This window comes from Hylobates moloch, unplaced genomic scaffold (assembly GCF_009828535.3).
Source record: "Hylobates moloch isolate HMO894 unplaced genomic scaffold, HMol_V3 SCAFFOLD_21, whole genome shotgun sequence".
Taxonomy (NCBI): domain Eukaryota; kingdom Metazoa; phylum Chordata; class Mammalia; order Primates; family Hylobatidae; genus Hylobates; species Hylobates moloch.
Window position 1 is genome coordinate 36,688,368 of NW_026652296.1, and position 17,549 is coordinate 36,705,916.

Below are 17,549 nucleotides of genomic sequence, written 5' to 3' on the forward strand. Positions count from 1 at the left end.
TGACCCATCAAGTCAGCCTGGGGCTGACCCAGGCCTCAGGAATTTGCTAAGTGCTGACGGTGGAGCCACTGTCCTGGAGAGGGGGGTCTCTGTGTCCACTGAGGGGATTAGGATGATCATATTTACTGGTGGAAATTGAAGCCACAGGGACTTCGGTTCTCCTTGAGACCCCCTCTACTATTTCAGCAGTGGAGGCCTGGGTGGCTCTGCAGTTCCTTAAACCACAAGGGGAAAGTATAAATGAAACCCAGCAACAGCTATTCATCAGAAAGAAAAGTCTTAAGCGAAAAAGCTAAAAGATAATTTTTTGTTAAGTAATGAACACTCGTAAAACAGCAACGAAATGGTATTAAAATGTCTGTGATTACTTATTTCTCAGCATTCATCTGGTAACTTAAGCAGCATGAAGCAAGAGTTGCACTTTAAAAAATGACAAGAAAATAGCTATTCATTTAGTCGACAGAGTAAGGCCCATCTCGTTTCCAGGATCACTAGTTTCTGCTTATGACGGGGTGAGCATCCGCCAGCGCGGTGATTGGGAGGCGCCCCTGTGTCTTTAGGCTGAGGCAGTGCCCATAGCTGCAGTGCCTCGAGTTTCTGGAGCAACTGCAGGGCTCTTTCTTGAGGAATCTTGGGAGGGGCCGTGGCCTGCCTCCCCATCCTAGATCAGCGAGGTCCCAAGAGTGCGTATTGCTGCGGGGTAGCTGTGGAGTGTACACATGTTCCGGAGGTGCCTCGACATCCTGAGGCTGGGGTGGTGTGAAGGGAAAGGAAGAGGGGCAGGTCCCGGGCTCTGCTGGCTCTGCTTTTCAGGGTCAGGCCAGTGGGTCTGCAGAGCAGTGCAGCAGGGCTCCTGCCAGCCGTGGTGTCGCCTCTTTCTTCCCAGCCCCATTCTCGTCTTGCAGGGAAGGCATGTGGACTTGGGGGGGCACGAAGGACTCCAGCAGGGCCACAGACAGAAGAGTGACGTGTCCCTTGTCCTCTGCCTATTGCACCGTATTCCATAAAAAATAAACACTTTTTTTGGACTGTTTGTATATTGCTAATGCGGTGGCACTCTGGGCACTGGCAGGCTGCAGAGAGCCGCGTTGCCATTCATCCACCAGAATCCATCCAGAGACAGCCTTGCGGGCTGGGATCTTTGGAGCTTTCCTTTGGAAGGATTAGCAGTGCCCGTCTGTCTGGTGCTCTACACAGTGCTGTGAACTTGAAATTAAAGGATAAAAACAAAAGAAATCCATGGGTAGAAAATCCCAGGGCTTCATGGCATCATTTGGCTATCATTTGTACTGTACAGCATCATGCGGTATGTCTGCTTTCTCCACGTCCACACAGACCTGGCCCCGGGCGCTCCCCCTTTGTTCGCAGGAAGCTCACAGGTGGTTGTTCTTGGAGAGGTAGGCGATGAGGGCCACGGCCACGCCCACATAGACGCCAGTCCCAATGGTGATGGACAGCACTGCCAGGAACAGGGCCCGCCGGGAGCTGGTGCTGGCCTGGTGCAAGTCCCCCTTGGCCACGGCTTTGTTGGTCTGCAGAGTTGGAGAAGAAAAAGGAAGTCATTGTAAGCAAGTTGGAACAAGCAGTGAGTGGAGGGCTCATCTACGGCTCCTGATTCAGAAAAAGGCATTGTTGATGCAGAGAAGGCTGAGGGGGAAACTGTGCTCACTCCTGCTATGACCGTGGCAGTTCTTTAACTGCAAGAAACAAATGTTGGGCTGGGGCCTGCTACTGCTCCCCCACACCGCAGGGAAGACAGACTTCTTTTCTACTTGGCCCCAAGGGAATATGAGAAGGCTGGGAGTAGCCCAACTGAGTTCCACCAGTGTGGGGTCTGGGATCTCCAGCACCAGTATTGAGGGATGGGCTAGATACTACTCCTCCAGTGCTGCTCTTTCTACCCAAGAACGGTGTGCTTGTTTATTTGAATAACTCGTAATTTTCTAAAGCATATTTCTACCTATCTTATTGAATCTCTGCTACCCACTGGAGGTATGAGGAAGGCAATGACAGTTCTCATTTCCCCGAGAGAAACTCCGGCATAAGATCATGAAAACCACCAGAGGACACCTGAAACCTTCCTCCTCAGCTGCCTCACCTGCTGTGGCCGTGAGTCATTCACTTCCTGACCGTCCCCACCCTGGACATGGTTGGCGTTAGTAAAATTCATCCATCAATAAAATCATTTGATATAAAACTAACACCTATATTCCTGAGTGCTCATTGACATAACTAGGTGTTGGTGTAATCAAATCATGATTCTTGGGGTCACGAGGAGATGGAAACATGGAGGTTTTGGAGGCCACCATGGAGGGACCCCCAGAGTAAAATGGCTCATTTGGCAGATGGGGTGGGATGCTACCGAAGCACTGAGCCATGGGACCCCACGTGATGCTGAGAAGGGTTGACCCCCAAGCCACCCGCGGGCCCCCTGTGGTCAGGACGACCCTGGCAGAATGTCCTAGCTCATTCTCTTTCTGGCCGTCTCCAGAAAGTCAGATTTCTACCGGGTCCACCTGAGGTCAGTGACATTACTAGGTTTTATAGGTGAGTATGGGAGTCAGCGTGTCGTTCACTCAAACACACCAGCTAAAACACACCAACGCCTCTGCAGTGGACCAGAAAGGCTCACACTCAGAGATGACTCATGATGTGAACCTGCATCTTCCATGGCCTCTGAGTTCTGGAAGTCTGTGTCGTGTGGGGAAGGGATGCCTGCTGCTGCTTGGCTTCCTTCTCGCTCCCCTAACTTTCGGATCTTAAAAGCTAGTTTTTATTTTTTTCCTCCCCAACTTTTTGTCTTGGAACTGAGCTTGAGATCTCACTGTGGACAATTCTGGAGAGAGCAGAGATAGAGGGATGCAAAATGGGAAGCCTCCTAGGACAATGAATGAATAAATGAATGAATGAATGATCTGTTTCATGCAGCAGAGCTCCCACACATGCCCACATCTTAGAACACAATTTCCTGTAATTGCCTTTCCTTAGCACTAACTGAAAGAGCCATCGCTCATTAGGGTCATGGCTTTGTGTCCCCGCCACGATCACCAGCCTTAGTGCCATCCCCATGGCTACGCAAAGGGGTGTGGAGAGGAAGGTGGAGCCGCTACAGCTGCCTGGGCACCTGCCAGCAGCATTCCCTGACCCTGGCGGGAACACCCATGCTGGGCCTCCCAAGCTCATGAGGGCTCACACATCTGAGTACCCACTTGTGGAATAGCTGCCTTCCTGCTCACTTGTAAGCTCCCCAAGGCAGAGCCCATGTCTCTCTTGTGTGTTGTGGTCTCCCTGGGGCCTGGGCTGGGCTCTGGCGGGACAGGAGGACTGTGATGCTTCTCTAACTGGGGCACGGTTCCAGTCTCTCTGGTGGTGTTGAGGGGGAAGGCAGTGGCACGGGGCTGCCTCTTGACCTCAGTTCTGGCCCAACTCTGCAGGTTCTGCCCATATATGCACCAGAGCTCTCATACTCAAGCTGGTGTGTCTGCTTGAGAACCACATTTGCTCTTTATTCTCATTCTCCATGCTGGGGGAACTCTATCTGCCGGTTTATCTGTTTGGCTCTAACATAAAACCTAGAGAATGTGGTGTGTTAAGGGCCTGATCGTGGGAGATATGTCAGAAACAGCAAACAGATGCAGCCTTAGCCAGCAGGCTGCCTTCAGCAATGTCACTCGGCATCTGCGTGTCATAGAAGCCAGAGTTTCTGGGGTGCCCCCTCCCACAAGGCAGAGACGTCATCTACATACACAAAACACACAACGTGGTCTAATGAAGGTGATTTACCTGACGTGAACCTTTTGTTTCAGAAAATGGATAACTGTGGCTGTGAAACAGCTTGCTCATTCCTTTGACAGGGTGCAAATGGGAAGACATGTTTCCATCCTGACAGCTGCTGGACGAAAGCTCCCGGCTCTTTGACAAGCTTACTTGCTGTGCATGAGGGCAGGGCAACTTGACCTGAGTCCAAGAGCCTCTGAGCTGAAGGCAAGGCTTTGTGTGTAGGTGCAAAAAAGTTTCTCAAGATTGTTATTTCTTGTTGCTGGGCTTTTCCTTCCCTGCCCTTTTGCCAACAGGTTGCAAGTGAAGTTTGTGACTTTCTTTATTGGCCTTTCATTGGAAAATAAGTGCAGGTGGTTAGAAAGTGCAGGTGGTTGGGGAAGCCCCAAGCAGAGCCCAGTGCCTGCACCTTGTGCTAGCGGTGGGCTGGGGGTAGGGGCTCAGCAGGACCCAAAGACACTATTTCTGCACTGTGAGGGCTCTTCAGAGAAAGCGTTTCAGCTCACAGCAGAGGCTGAGCCTTAACAGCCCAGGGCACAAGGACTCATCATTGAGAACACAGGACGCAGCTGGGCTCCATCGGCAGGGCTGGCTGCAGGGCATCAGACATAGCCCCCAAGGGCGATGTCCTGCAATCTGAAACCCACCAGGCACTGAGCGCCTGCACAGCCCACATTGGAGCATGATGTGTGCACTGTGGTTCTGGAATTAAAAGACCTGCTTTCTCTTCCCTAGTTGCAAAGATACATAGAAGACCCGGTTTTTAAATTGAAGAGCAAAAGTAAACGTGCGCCATGGCAATGACAGTTACGGAAGCACCCCTTTCCCGCCCCTCAAGTGCAGCGCTGTTCACACTGAGGAAATAAAAGTTACACAAGCAGAGGACGGTCAGCCAGAACAAACGTGCTTTTGCTGAAGTTGTCACCATTAGAACTGAGGTCCAGCCACCTCGTACCACTGCTGGGTCACACTTCCTTAGGTTGAATGGTCACTACCAAGTGGCCAAGTCAAAGGAACTGGCTGTCAAAGGACCGAGAGCTGTTGATCCACATGTAAAGGTCATGTTGCTCATGGCTTCGTGATGAGAAATGACCAGTTTGTGGAGGGACAAAGTCAATTTGCATTCCATGGGTGGTAGTGTTTAACGCTGAAACCCACCAGCAATTCTCTCTGGTGGAACCCCCGTCCTGCCCATTGGTCACATTTTGGGGAATTGTTCTATCTGAAGGGAGTGGCTTCTTGTGAAGGTGGCAGAGAGGTCTGGGAGTGGGGTCTAAGCCCTGCTTCCTTCTGATGCTCCTGGTGGATCCAGGTCTTGCTCTAGTTGGGGGAGTGGCCAGGCTGCCCTTGCCCAGTCCTCTCGTGTCACTCCTTCTCATGCCCACCTGAGGTCCCTGGCTTATCCAAGAATGTATCTTGGCATATGCTGGCATGCTGAAGGCCTGTCCCTCCCTCCCACCTCCCTCCCTCCTCCCTTCCTTTCTTTTTCCTCCCTTCTCCCTCCTCCCTCCTTCATCTCTCCCTCCTTCCTCCCTTTTTTCCTCCTCTTCTTCTTTCCTCCTTTCCTCCTCCTCTCTCCTCCTTCTTTTCTTTCCTCTTTCTACCTCCTTCCCTCTTCCCTCCCTCTTTCCTAACTCCTCCTTTCTTCCCTCTCCCTCCCTCCTCCGTCCCTCTTCTATCCCTCTTACCTCCCTCCTTCCTACCTCCTCCATCCCTCCTTCCTCCCTATTCCCTCCGTCCTTCCTCCCTCTTCCCTCTCTCCTTCCTACCTCCTCCTTCCTCCCTCTTCCCTCCCTCGTTCCTACTTCCTCTTTCCTCCTTCCTTCCTCCCTGTTCCCTCCCTCCTTCCTAACTCCTCCTTCTTTCCTCCCTCCTCCTTCCCTCCTTCCTATCTCTTCCTTCCCTCCTTCCTACCTTCTCCCTCTTCCCTCCCTCCTCCCTCCCTCCTCCCTCCCTCTTTCCTCCATCTTCCCTCCCTCCTTCCTCCCTCCTCCCTCTTTCCTCCCTCCCTCCTCCATCACTTTTCCCTCCTTCCTCTCTCCCTCCTTCCTCCCCCTTTCTTCCCTCCCTCCCTCCCCCTTCCTCCCTCCCTCCTTCTTTCTTCTGCTCACTTGCTCTGTAACAGAAGGTCCAGCTGGAAGTTCCATCCCAGGCTCCACATCACAAGAGACACACCCTAGGATGGTGACAGGGACCTCCTCGCCCCCACCCCAAGCAGCCTTTGCCTATTTTCTAAACAAGAGAGCAGAATCAATTTAGATGCCTCAAGGCCTGTGCCTCCACAAAGGGTTTGGAGGCTGAGAAGCATTTTGAAGGACTGACAGTGTGCTGAGCCTGGGTCCTGTCCACAGAAGGCAGGCATTTGCTTTTCACTCAGGCTGCGGGGGTGCAGCTGCCATGGGACACTGCGGGCTCCATGCATGTCCGGCACTGTGGGCGGGTGGCCAGCCGATTCCTGCCTGGAGACTCTGCAAGGTGAGCGGCTCACCGGCAGCCTCAGGGGCAGGGCCAGGAGGGTGCTGCTCTGTGGAGACGACCAGCCCCTGGCTGGGCAGGGAACAAAGGCCTAGGTGGTCCCCAGGGACCAGACAGGGTCTTGGGTCCTATCCAGTAGAGCCCAGCTGAGGGGCAAGTGGATGGACACACAGGGCCTGTGCCAACAGGCTGAAGCTGGGTGAGCTGCGAAGGTGAGTGTGGGCCTGAGAAGAACCTGCCAAGTGCCCAGATGAGAAAGCAAGCCATGTATGAGAGCACGGGCCTCCTGTGACAATGCGAGTTGGGGGCGGCTGTGACATCTCTGTCCCCTATCTGTTCCTGCCAACCACACCTTGTCCACAGGGGCAGACACTGTGGCTGACGAATGGGGAGGAGGAGGGGAAGAGAGGATGCCTTTCCTCCTGAGGCCAGGACTGCTGTGTGTGCAGCCGTGCCCAATGCAGGACGCTTAGAACATGCTGTACATGGACCCTCCAGCAAGGCCAAGAGGCAACAGGAAGTGTCACAATGTGGAAAAACTAAAATTCCCCTGCACTCCTGGTGGGATATAAATTCGTACCACCACTTGGGGAAATGGTCAGCATTTCTTACAGCTGAACATATAGATACATCACACAACAACAATTCCACTCCCGTAAATGAGTGGACATTTATTTGTGTAAATATCCAATAAGAATTATTCATGTGTTCACAAAACACATCTGTAGGAATGTTCAAAGGAATCTGACTCGTGGTTGCCCTGCCCTGGAAGCCTGCTGAGTGCCAGCAATAGAAGGGCAAGCCGTCATGGCACCCAGATGGTCATGGAATAAATCTCAGAGACACAGTGATGAACAAAAGAAGCCAGACTTGGCTTCTTATCTACAGCACAAAACAGGCCCAAGTTGCCTCTGCTGTTGGCGTGGAAACAGGTTCATGGATACTTCTGGGAAGGAACGGTAACGGAAGAAAGCATAGTTGAAAAAAAACTACCTTACTTTAGAAATGAATTCTATCAATAATTAAATGAACAGATAAGAACCATCTACAGAGAATAGAGAAATTCATTTTATAAAACTTGTAAAATCTTGATGCCAAAACCAGAGAGGAAAAGTCAGAGAAAGGGAACTGAGAGGCTGACTTCATCTCTGAACACAGATGCAAACGTAATTGTCAAGGGCAGGTGTTGCCCAGCTCCTTCTCCAGGCCTGTCTGCACCTCTACCTGAATTTGCCTTCGCTCTGGTTGTATTTGCAGTGGCCGTTTCATCACCCGTCGCTGTTTTAACACTATTCATCTTCCGGGCCACAGCTTCTCCATGGTACCTTCCCAACGGCCTTGCCAGACAGCTGCTGAGGGAAAGGCTCCTGTCTGGGCCCTCGTGTCTCCACCCAGCACTCAGGACACTGCAGCATTGATGCTAGCCTCTTTGCCGAATGCAGGACACATCACCCACACCTGGCAGTGCCCAGACAGGGCCCAGGGAGTGTCATTCATGACCACACAATGATGAGGATGGCAGACTTTCCCCTACCGTGTTCCCAAGGGTAACTCATGCTCTCCAGAAACATTTCCACGATGGGCAGAACCCCACGCAGGCAGTCCCCAAATCATGGCTGGTAGTCACTGGCATTATGCAATCCACAAGCTACTAAGGAAGATAGAAATCAGGCGAATCCAGAAAGGAATGAGTTATGTCCAATGCTTCTTTCTGTGGCCGGTGACACCTATTAAAGGGAAACCCTGTGGGCTCAACAGGGCAAGGGGAGGACTTGGCTCCAGTTCAGGCAGTGTGCTATGCTCAGCAGGACAGAGCGGGAGGGATTGGCAGCTCCTTGGGTAACCCAGGAAAGGAGAGAGGAGCTGGAGACCGGGCAGCAGCTGGGGAGGGAAGGTCCACATCAGAGCCGTGCAGAGGCTCCTGGGGGAGGAAGATGCTGTTCCACTGTGCCACCTGCAGTGTCTACGGGGCACTTGGGGCGTGGCTCATGTGACTGCAGAACTGAATTTTAATATTATTTAATTTTAACTAATTTAAAAGTAAAGAGCCGCCTGTGGCTGGGGGTCCCACACTGGACAGCATGGATCTGGGAGAAAACAAGGCAGACGACCCTGCTGGGAGAAGAGCCTGTGGTGGATGCCTGAAATGAAGCTCTGGGAGTTGCTAGGATGTGTGCTTTGCGGGCTGTCCCAGGCCCTGGGAAACAGGCTCTACACCCACATGCCTTGTGGGAATCTATTTCACATTCAGTGAATCGCCGGGGGGTGGGGGGTGGGAGGTCGTACTCCACACAGTTCGATGTCAGGGTGGAGATAATGAAACAGCTGCAAGATAAAGGACACAGGGGTGACCGTGGGAGGGAAAAGCCCCTTGAAACCTGCAGGTCACCGGGGGAGGGCTTTCGCCCCCCAGGGCACGGCCGGAGCGCCTGCCTGTCCACTTCAGGGGTCCACGGCCTGCAGCTCCTGTGTGGAATCTGTCACGGGGAGGGGCACTGGCCATCAGGAACCCAGTTCTCAGTGACCCCGTGGCAGAGTGCACTCCACTGAGTGCCAGTCCCCTACTGCGTCACTACCTGCCTTTCCCCGAGACAGCCTGGAAATGTCTGAAGTGCTGGACTCTGGGCTCTCTCGGACAGGCCAGAACCCAGAGGCTACCATTTTTCTTTGCTCTTCATGGAGCTTCCGATGAGCTTTTGCTTGTCCTTTGGCTGGAAAATACCCACTGTTGTTTGAGGTTTTGGAAAAATCATGATGTTTTCTGAGGTCTACCCCGGCTGCGTTGTTTCTCCTGCAGTCAGTTTTTAGGGGCAAGGTCGATGTTTCCACAGTCCCCGTCATCCATGGACCGGGGCCAGCACAGCTAGGGGTCCTCAGCAGTTATGCCCTCACCAGACACCTGCCTCCCGAGATCTGGGACAGGCTTCTGCAAGACACTGGCTGCCTCCCGAACTGTTTCTCTGGAAATGTATAGCACCACGGGTGTTTTATGGTTCATTTTCTTTCCAGTACCGATACCTGTCTGGCTGGATTAACATTTCTTTTCATTATTGTAAAGGTTATTTCCATTATTTATCATCATCTAATGTTCGCCGTGCACTGATAAGGTACTGAGAGCTGTACTCGACAAAAAGGCATGCTCAATATTCTTAATGATAGTAAGAGAAGCTGAACAGCAACTATATAGGAACGGGAGGCTTCTCACGCAAAGGGGCTCACACACAGACCCCCCAACACACGTTTGTTTCCTGGATGTATTTAGGCCAGGTCTATTTTTATGACCTCTCACCCCTGCCTTTTTAACAACCCATATATTTTAAGCCATAAAAAAATAAATCTTCTGATATTAGTTATGTCTAAATGGCAGGGAGGAGATGGACTGTGAAACCAAATGTACAGACCGTGTTGGTTACAACCCAACTCAAACACCAGAGGACGGCTGGGTCACCGCCTGGGTGCTGGCGCCGATCCCCTCCGCCTCCTGCTGGTCTGAATCACTACATCCAAGGGAGGGGACTTCCTCCCAGGGAGGCGTCTTGAGTGTCCTTGTCCTCAAGGCCAGCCCCTTCTGTGGATCTCAATTTACAGACATCACCGTATAACAACATCATAAACATACACGGGAACTGCGGCCGCTGCGCCAGGCTGCTGCTGGACGGGGGAGCTGCTATCATTTACCCCATTTGCTGGCTGTGTTCCGCCCGCCTTGCAGTGCTATAAAGGAATACCTGAGGCTGAGTAACTTACAAAGAAAAGAGGTTTAAGTAGCTCATCCTTCTGGAGGCTGTACAGGAAGCATGGTGCCAGCATCTACTCAGCTTCCGGGGAGGCCTCAGGGACTTTTCACTCATGGAGGAAGGAAAAACAGGAGCAAGCCTGTGACAGGGCCAGGGCAGGGGCGTGAGAGCAAGCGATAGGAGGCGCCACACACTTTTACTCAACCAGATCTCAGAGTACTCAGTCTCTCCAGGACAGCATCAAGCCATGAGGGATCCGTCCCCAGGACCCAAACACCTCCGACTGGGCCCCACCTCCAACACTGGGGGTTACATCGCAATATGAGATTCAGAGGGGATAAACATCCAAACTGTGTCACTGGCCTCTGGCCCTGGCCAGGGAGAAGCCGGCCTTGGTTTCTCAGATTCAGGCTTAGCCTGAGAGGGAGCGGCTGCGGGGCTGGCACTGCTCAAGTGGGAGCACGCAGAGCTCAGAAGGAAGCGAAGCAGAGATGGGAGTCCCTGAGGAGGGCGAGGGGCACTTGTGATCTGGTCCAAGAAGTGGATTTCCGTGTCTGGGTGGCTTCAGCTCGGTCCTGCATCCTGGTGCCCTCTGAATGCTAACGGGGCTGCCCACAGTGCTCTACCTTCCTCCAGGTGAGTAGCTGGGTCCACCCCAGCAGCCCACCCTCTGCAGATGCCTCCCAGCCCTCCCCACCAGTGCCCCTCAGCACGCCTGCTTTCCTCAGGGCGTCAAGGGGTCCAGCATGCAGGCCGTTTAGGAACAGGAAGGATCCTAAAATCACGAGATATTCTATTATTAAATTGGAATTACGGCTAGAATTGGTGGGACTGACAACTGTCACTCTCCTTGTTCGTCAGATCCAAATAGCAGTAAATGGTCACACACTTCATATTGGCTTTTCCTGTGCCCTTCATTCTTCTTTAAAATGTGATATATATCTCCCATATGACTGTATACCAAGTGGAACACTCATAGAGAAGTGCTCTGTGCATCAGTCATAGCACATATGTGGTGGTGAAGCCCCACCACATATGTAACCAGCATTGGCACTAAGAATAGCACCGTATAACCCCCAAGGCCTTCCTGTGCCCCCTCACTGTCCCTCGTCCTCAGCAGTGACCACTCTGCTGAATTACAGCAGCCCAGATTCTGTTTGCCTGCTTTGGAACGCCCTATAGGTCCCATAGTACATGCACGATGGTGTCTGACTCCTCTGCTCTGGGTGTGAGACTCACCCCTGTGTGTGCAGTGATGGACCATCCGTTCACTAGGCTCTTGTTGCAGGAATGCACTGCAGTCTATTCGTCCATTCCCCTGTGGAAAAGCATCTGAATAGTTTCTAGTTTTGGGCTATTATGGATAGCTCTGCCATGAACATTCTGGTCTTTTTTTTTTTTTTTTTTTGATGAGTATATAGATATATTTCGGCTGGCCATATAGCTAGGAGTAGAATTGCTGATAAGTGTATGTATATATTTAGTTTCTAAAATAGTTTTTATCATCAAAGGAATATGTTCACAGTGTTTGGTAAAATACATGACACCCAAAGGTGTATAAAATAAAACACCAGCAGCAAAGTCTTTGGATACTTCTCTACCTCTGAGGCTCTTTCTCAAAGACACATTTTGAACTTTGTTAGTGGATCCATCTGGTATTTACTTCTTTCTTAAGGAGTTAAACATATTGAATTTCTTGATTTATCAATTTGTCAGCTACCTATCACTGACCGACTATTGTGGTGGATGAAGAGTTCGCTTTCTTGGAAACCTCTGTCCCCATCCCCTTTGTCACCTCTCCCTTCCTTCATCCCCTAATATGGTCATTATTTTGACTACATACATTGTGTTCACTGCTAAGCCAAGTGCACTGGTTTATGCCTCTTTTCTTCTGGCTTCAGTTGCTATAGTTTTTAACACATCCATTAATACCCTCTCAATACATTTTTTCAGGCTATAATCAAACATGTCAGATAATCTATTAATTCCTTCTTATTTCCTCCTGGCATTCACATTCCTGGTGTTCTGCTCCAATTGAAGCTGATGGCTCTTTGATGCCTCACCTTGGAAATTTGTTTTGCTTCCCTTCGACGTTACAGATTTTGTTTCCTAGACCCCAGGGCTTGTCTCAGGAAAACTTGTCCCTGCAACACACACTGCGGAAGGCTTCGGAACATCATGCATGGGTTGCAGACTCTGCGTGCCTGCGAATGGCCATATTCTACTGCCACGTTTGACTGACGGTTTGGAAAAAGTATAGAATTCTACTTTGGAAATGATTTTTCCTTGGACTTCTAAAAGCCCTGCCCCATACTCTTCTCACTTCCAATTCTGTCAACAGGTCTAACATCATCTGCATACCCCTTCACTTCAACAGATCCAGCATCATCTTTAGATCCCTTCACTGCTGCAGCTTCTCCTTCTCTCTAGAAGCTCTGATGGAGTCCCCTGCCACCTAGGTGTTCTAAAATGTTGATTTGAAGGGCTTTGATGTTAAATGAATTCTCTAACCCTTCCTTCCTAACTTCCTTCCTTCCTTCCTTCCTTCCTCCCTCCCTCTCTTCCTTCCCTCCTTTCTTTCTCTCTGTCTTCCTTTCTCTTGCTTGCTTTTGTCATTGTCCACCTCTCTCCTTTTGTTGTACTTTATGGGACATTTCCTCAATTGTTCTCCAAGCCTTCTATGGGATAGTATTTGGGTATCATATTCCTTAATTTCCTTTTGTTTACTCTTTTTGTTCTCTCACTTTCGCTTTTACACAGCTTTCCTTTTTGGTTTCAGGAAGTTGATTTCATTCCTTATCTCTCTGAAAATATTAACTTTATAGATTTTTTGAAAGACACTTTCTACTTCCTGCATTGTCTCTCTATCAGTCAGAATCCTTCCCCTGACCCTCCCCCATTTGTTCAGGTCTCATTTTTTTTTTCGTGGTAGAGGTGTTCTCAAGTGTCAGGAAATCACTGGCTGTTATTTAACATTAAAGATCACAGACAGGCCAATCAGATGCTCTGCATACGCAGCGCTGATTAACTGGTGAGATTTTCCATAGTATTGATTAGGCTGCAAGCTGTCTTTTAGATTTCTTTAGCTTCTGTACAACAGCATACATTGTACATTGGTCTTTCCTCTGGGGACTATTATAGGCTGAATTTTGTTCCCCCAACATTATATGGTGAAATCCTGGCCCCCAGTACCTCAGAATGTGACTGTATTTGGAGACAGGGCCTTTAAAGAGGTGATTAAGTTTAAATGGCATTGTTAGGATGGGCCCTAATCTGACATGAGTGGTGTCCTTACAGGAAGAGATGACGGGGACACAGACCACACCAAGGGATGATCCTGTGAAGTCACAGCAAGAAGGCGGCCACGTGAAGGAGAGTGGCTTCAGGAGAATCCAGCCCTGCCAACCTCAGGCTTGCAGCCTCCAGAGCTGACAGGTTAAATTTCCATTGTTTAGTCACTCAGCCTGGCATTTTGTTACGGCAGCCCTAGAAGACTAACATAGAGACATTCAGTTTCTCCAGGGACAAATCCCCCAACCTCCTGCCTTGGGGTAAGAGCCAGGGGGGCTAAGGAGCACTGGGGCCTGGGCATTGGAGGGGCCGGGCCCCGCTACTCACTATGCTGTGGACTTTGGTCTGCCCTCACCCCCTGCTGTGCCCTGAGTCACCAAGGCTGGAGGAATTCTGACTGAACTTCTTTGGAGCACACACCTGGTCTCCTGCTGGGATGAAGAAACGTCTGCCACTAAGCCCTGAAGGTGGGAGACAGGTCTGGGTGCTTTACCGATTACAACTTAGAAACGCACTGCTTTCAGGTGGGTGTCTTCGCCATGTCTTGCTTCACACCTGGAGCTCCCAGCCCTGCCTCCTCACGGTGGTGGTGGAGTGGACTGGCTGATTCCTGCTGCCGTTGTCACGGGAGCTTGCAGACTCAGCCACACTGCACGATCACCACTCTCCGTGTGCTTTCGTCTTCCAAAACGTGCTGACATCTTTGTTTCCTGTTGCTCCACGTCTATTCTCTTTTCCTTCACGGTTTCACACCTTATTCTTTTACCATATCTTAAATAAAGATTTTATGAAGGAGCTGACATAACACACATGTTCAAGTGCCACTAGAAACTGATCCCTTTGTTCTTAATGTCCTTCCAGCTTAGGCGGGGTCCAGAGGTGACTCTGAGACAGGGGTAGGGGGGCAAGCAGCTTCCTTGGAGGTGATTCCAGGAAGTGCCATTAAGAAGGTAGAGAGGTGAGACAGGGAGGCAGAGGAGCCGGTGCAGGGCGGGTTAATGAGCAGGGGGTGGCTGTGTCAGCCCCACTGCAGACATCTGGAAGAGTATTCCCAGGGGCTCCCCTCCAGGAGCAAGGAGTCTGGAGTATGTAGCCTCAGTCTCCTCCACCATTGCTTGAAGGCTGCTCCCGTGTGTTCACCTCCCCACATTTCTGGCCCTTCCCTGCACATGGCCGGGCACCCTGCTGTCAGTGGAGAAAGCCCCCAACAGAGTCACGCCGGATATTTGCAGTTAGAGCCGTGAGTGCCAAGGGAATACGGGTGCATCGCTGGCATCATCTGCTGTGTCTCAACCAATTGCTTTGTCATGTTTCCATTTTTCCCATATCACAATTGGCTGAATGAAGAATCACATTTGGTCACTTGGAAACTGCTAAACTTACTGGAGTCACAGCCAACCACGAGCAGGCCGAGGGCTGGACCAGAGCCCAGCGTAGGACAGGCAGAAGCCTCTTCTGATGGCCCTTCTGACTTGTAGGTTATGGTGGAGGAGCTCATATAAGTTTTGTGAACGTTCCTCAGTAAGGCAGCCTGGGATAAGGGGTGAATCCTGGTAGCTGAAAACAAAATTAGGAGGTTCCAGGAGGAAGAGAATTATGAGCAGAGACTAGGGACGGGTGTGTCTTTGGCCTCACCTCCCATCTCACTTGCGGGGAGGAGCCTCAGCTTGTTAATGCTTCCCTTTCAACACCTCTGCCTGGCTTTCCCGTCAATCCCATTTCCTGGATGCAACCTGAGGGCTCATGCATCATTTTGCAAAGATGACCCCTCTCTGGGAAGCAGTGACTCTTCTAATTATCTACTGCTGGTAACAAATGGTTCCAAAGCCTGGTGGCTTGAACAACAACCATTTTATTCTGTCTCATAATTTGTGGTTCAGGAATTCGGATCAAACCAGCTGGGTGACAAATGGTTCCAAAGCCTGGTGGCTTGAACAACAACCATTTTATTCTGTCTCATAATTTGTGGGTCAGGAATTCGGATCAGACCAGCTGGGTGACTCTTCTAGTCCATATGGCATTAACTGGGTCACCTCATGTGGGGTCACTGGTGTCTGGACTGCCCTGGGGTGCCTGAGATGGCTCCACTCACACCTGGTGCCTTGGCCTCTCCAGCACAGTGGTCACCGCTAGCTGAACTTCCTGTGTGGCAGCTCAGGGCTCTGGTTGAGTGTTGCAGGGGGAAGCTGCAAGTTTCTCCTGGTTATCAGCCACAGGAGACTCAGAACATCACTTCTGCTGTGTCCTACTGGTTACAAGTGACTCAGTGGGGCCAGCCCAGATTCAAGGGGAAAGGATGCAGGAAGCAGGTCAAGAAACGCGTGGTCACCTTTAGTGTACTGCAGTGACAGCCACTCTCCTCCAGTGACTCCCCTTTCACCTGGTGGCCCAGGAGGGGAGGCTTTGCCTATGAAGAAGCGTCCTTAGCTCATTATGTATTAGACTTCTAATCTGCACAGCTGAGTAAATTTCCTTTGTTTTAAATATACATCAAAAGAACTCCAATGTGTGCTTTCCTGATTCAATCACAAAGTTGGCTCATGTGTGGTCGTTTCTCTGCTTTTGCCACTCCTTCTGTAGTAGGACTGACTGCAACGTTAGGAAATTTGGATAGGCTCTTGGTGGGGAAGTTTATAGTGATTAACCCACAATCTCTTGCCTCATCCCCTTTATGACCAAGAGATATATTTGTGACATTCTTGTGGCCTTTATCAGCACTGAATGCAGTCTGTGGCTATGGTTCTAAGATGATATTTGGGGAATGGCCCTGGTAAGGATCTATGCTTACAGTCAGCCTCTTTGCAGGGAAGCAAAACAGATAAATTCAAGGGTTTTGGCCTTAAGAGTAAACACATGTGAGCAAACACGAACAAGCTGAAGGGATAAGGAAACATGATAAAAACAAATACACATATGAATATAAGGAGGCCAAGCAGATGGATTGCCTGAGCTCAGGAGTTTGAGACTACCCAGGGCAACATGGTGAAACCCCATGTCTATTGAAAATACAAAAAAACTAGCCAGACATGGTGGCACGCACCTGTAATCCCAGCTACTTGGGAAGCTGACTCAGGAGAATTGCTTGAGCCCTGGAGGCGGGGGTTGCAGTGAGCCGAGATCGCACCACTGCACTCCAGCCTGGGCTATAGAGTGAGGCTCCATCTCAAAAAAAAGAAAAAGAAAAGAAAAGAAAAGAAAGAAACAAGAAATAAGAGTCATTGTGTGGTCCTTGGGAGCCCTTGGGAGCCAGAAGTGAGCTGTAAGAAGTATAAGATACATTGCATTTTCAAGAAACACACGTTTTCACACAATGAAACAGTCCATTTCTACACATACTGCAGAACCGTTACAGCTGGCAAGAGCACACTGGAAATGCTATCCCAGCTGGGAGGCTGGGCTGGTGCTCTGAATTCTGAGACCCAGTGCTTACAGTAAAGAGAGGGACGTTTTTCTCACATGGAGAATTTGTACAATATACAAGGTCGAATCTTCTTTAATTCAAGTGACAAAAAAAAAGAATGGAAATGTTTCTGCAAACCATTTGTCTCATTTGGCTCCATGGTGCTCACTACATACGTGATGACCGCGTGGGAGCACACAGGCAGATACACGCCATGTGGACTGAGGATGGACAGCTCACTATGGTTGGAGGGCTCAGCACAAACGGGATGGGCCATTTATTTCTAGCGCAGCTGGCAAACTTGCAGATTTGTGTTTGTAAACGTGGTGCCTCCTGGAAGGCAGACACAGCATTCTACAAACGCTGCTTTCTAGCTGGTTCACTCTTTATGAGTTTGCTTTCACAACAGCCTTGGGGACTGGTCAGGATGACATGTTATAGATGAGACAATGAAGACTGAGAAAGTGTAAGCAACAGACGCACGCTCACAGAGTGGAACTTGCTTTCTGAACCACATCCAGTGCCCTGCTGCCTCCATGCTACCCCTATTTTGTGTTAGTGGGTAACTGTGACCCAGGGCCTCACTGACACAGGGGAGCTGTGTTTGCTGGCCCTCCCATGCCCATGCGATCCATCTGTTTGTTGCACAAAATGTATTTGTGTTGCACAAAATGTATGCCACAGGGAGCAATGGCTTCCTGCATTTGAATTCGTTTTATTTGCATTTTCTATTTTAATATTTTCCTGTTTTAAATAAAGTCTTTTACATTTGGTACTGTCACTGGTGTTTATCTGTGAAGTGTAATAGGTCTTGCATTCCAGCAAGATGGCCAACTGGGATGACATGGGTGACCCCTTTCACTGAGAAG

The 17,549-nt window shown here is 50.2% G+C and overlaps 1 protein-coding gene across 4 annotated transcripts in view; it reads right to left on the reverse strand.

Annotated features, from left to right (window-relative positions):
• Positions 1–259: 259 nt before the first annotated feature.
• The window catches only part of SYNDIG1 (synapse differentiation inducing 1), a 195,684-nt gene continuing 178,394 nt past the window's right edge, over positions 260–17,549 (reverse strand). For 2 of the 4 annotated variants that reach the window (XM_032142053.2, XM_032142054.2), the window contains exon 4: positions 260–1,532. In XM_032142053.2, the coding sequence (XP_031997944.1) occupies positions 1,374–1,532 (159 nt within the window). In that variant the 3' untranslated portion in view covers positions 260–1,373. The remainder of the gene's footprint in view (positions 1,533–17,549) is intronic. The other 2 variants (XM_032142052.2, XM_032142055.2) reach the window with 1 other exon arrangement.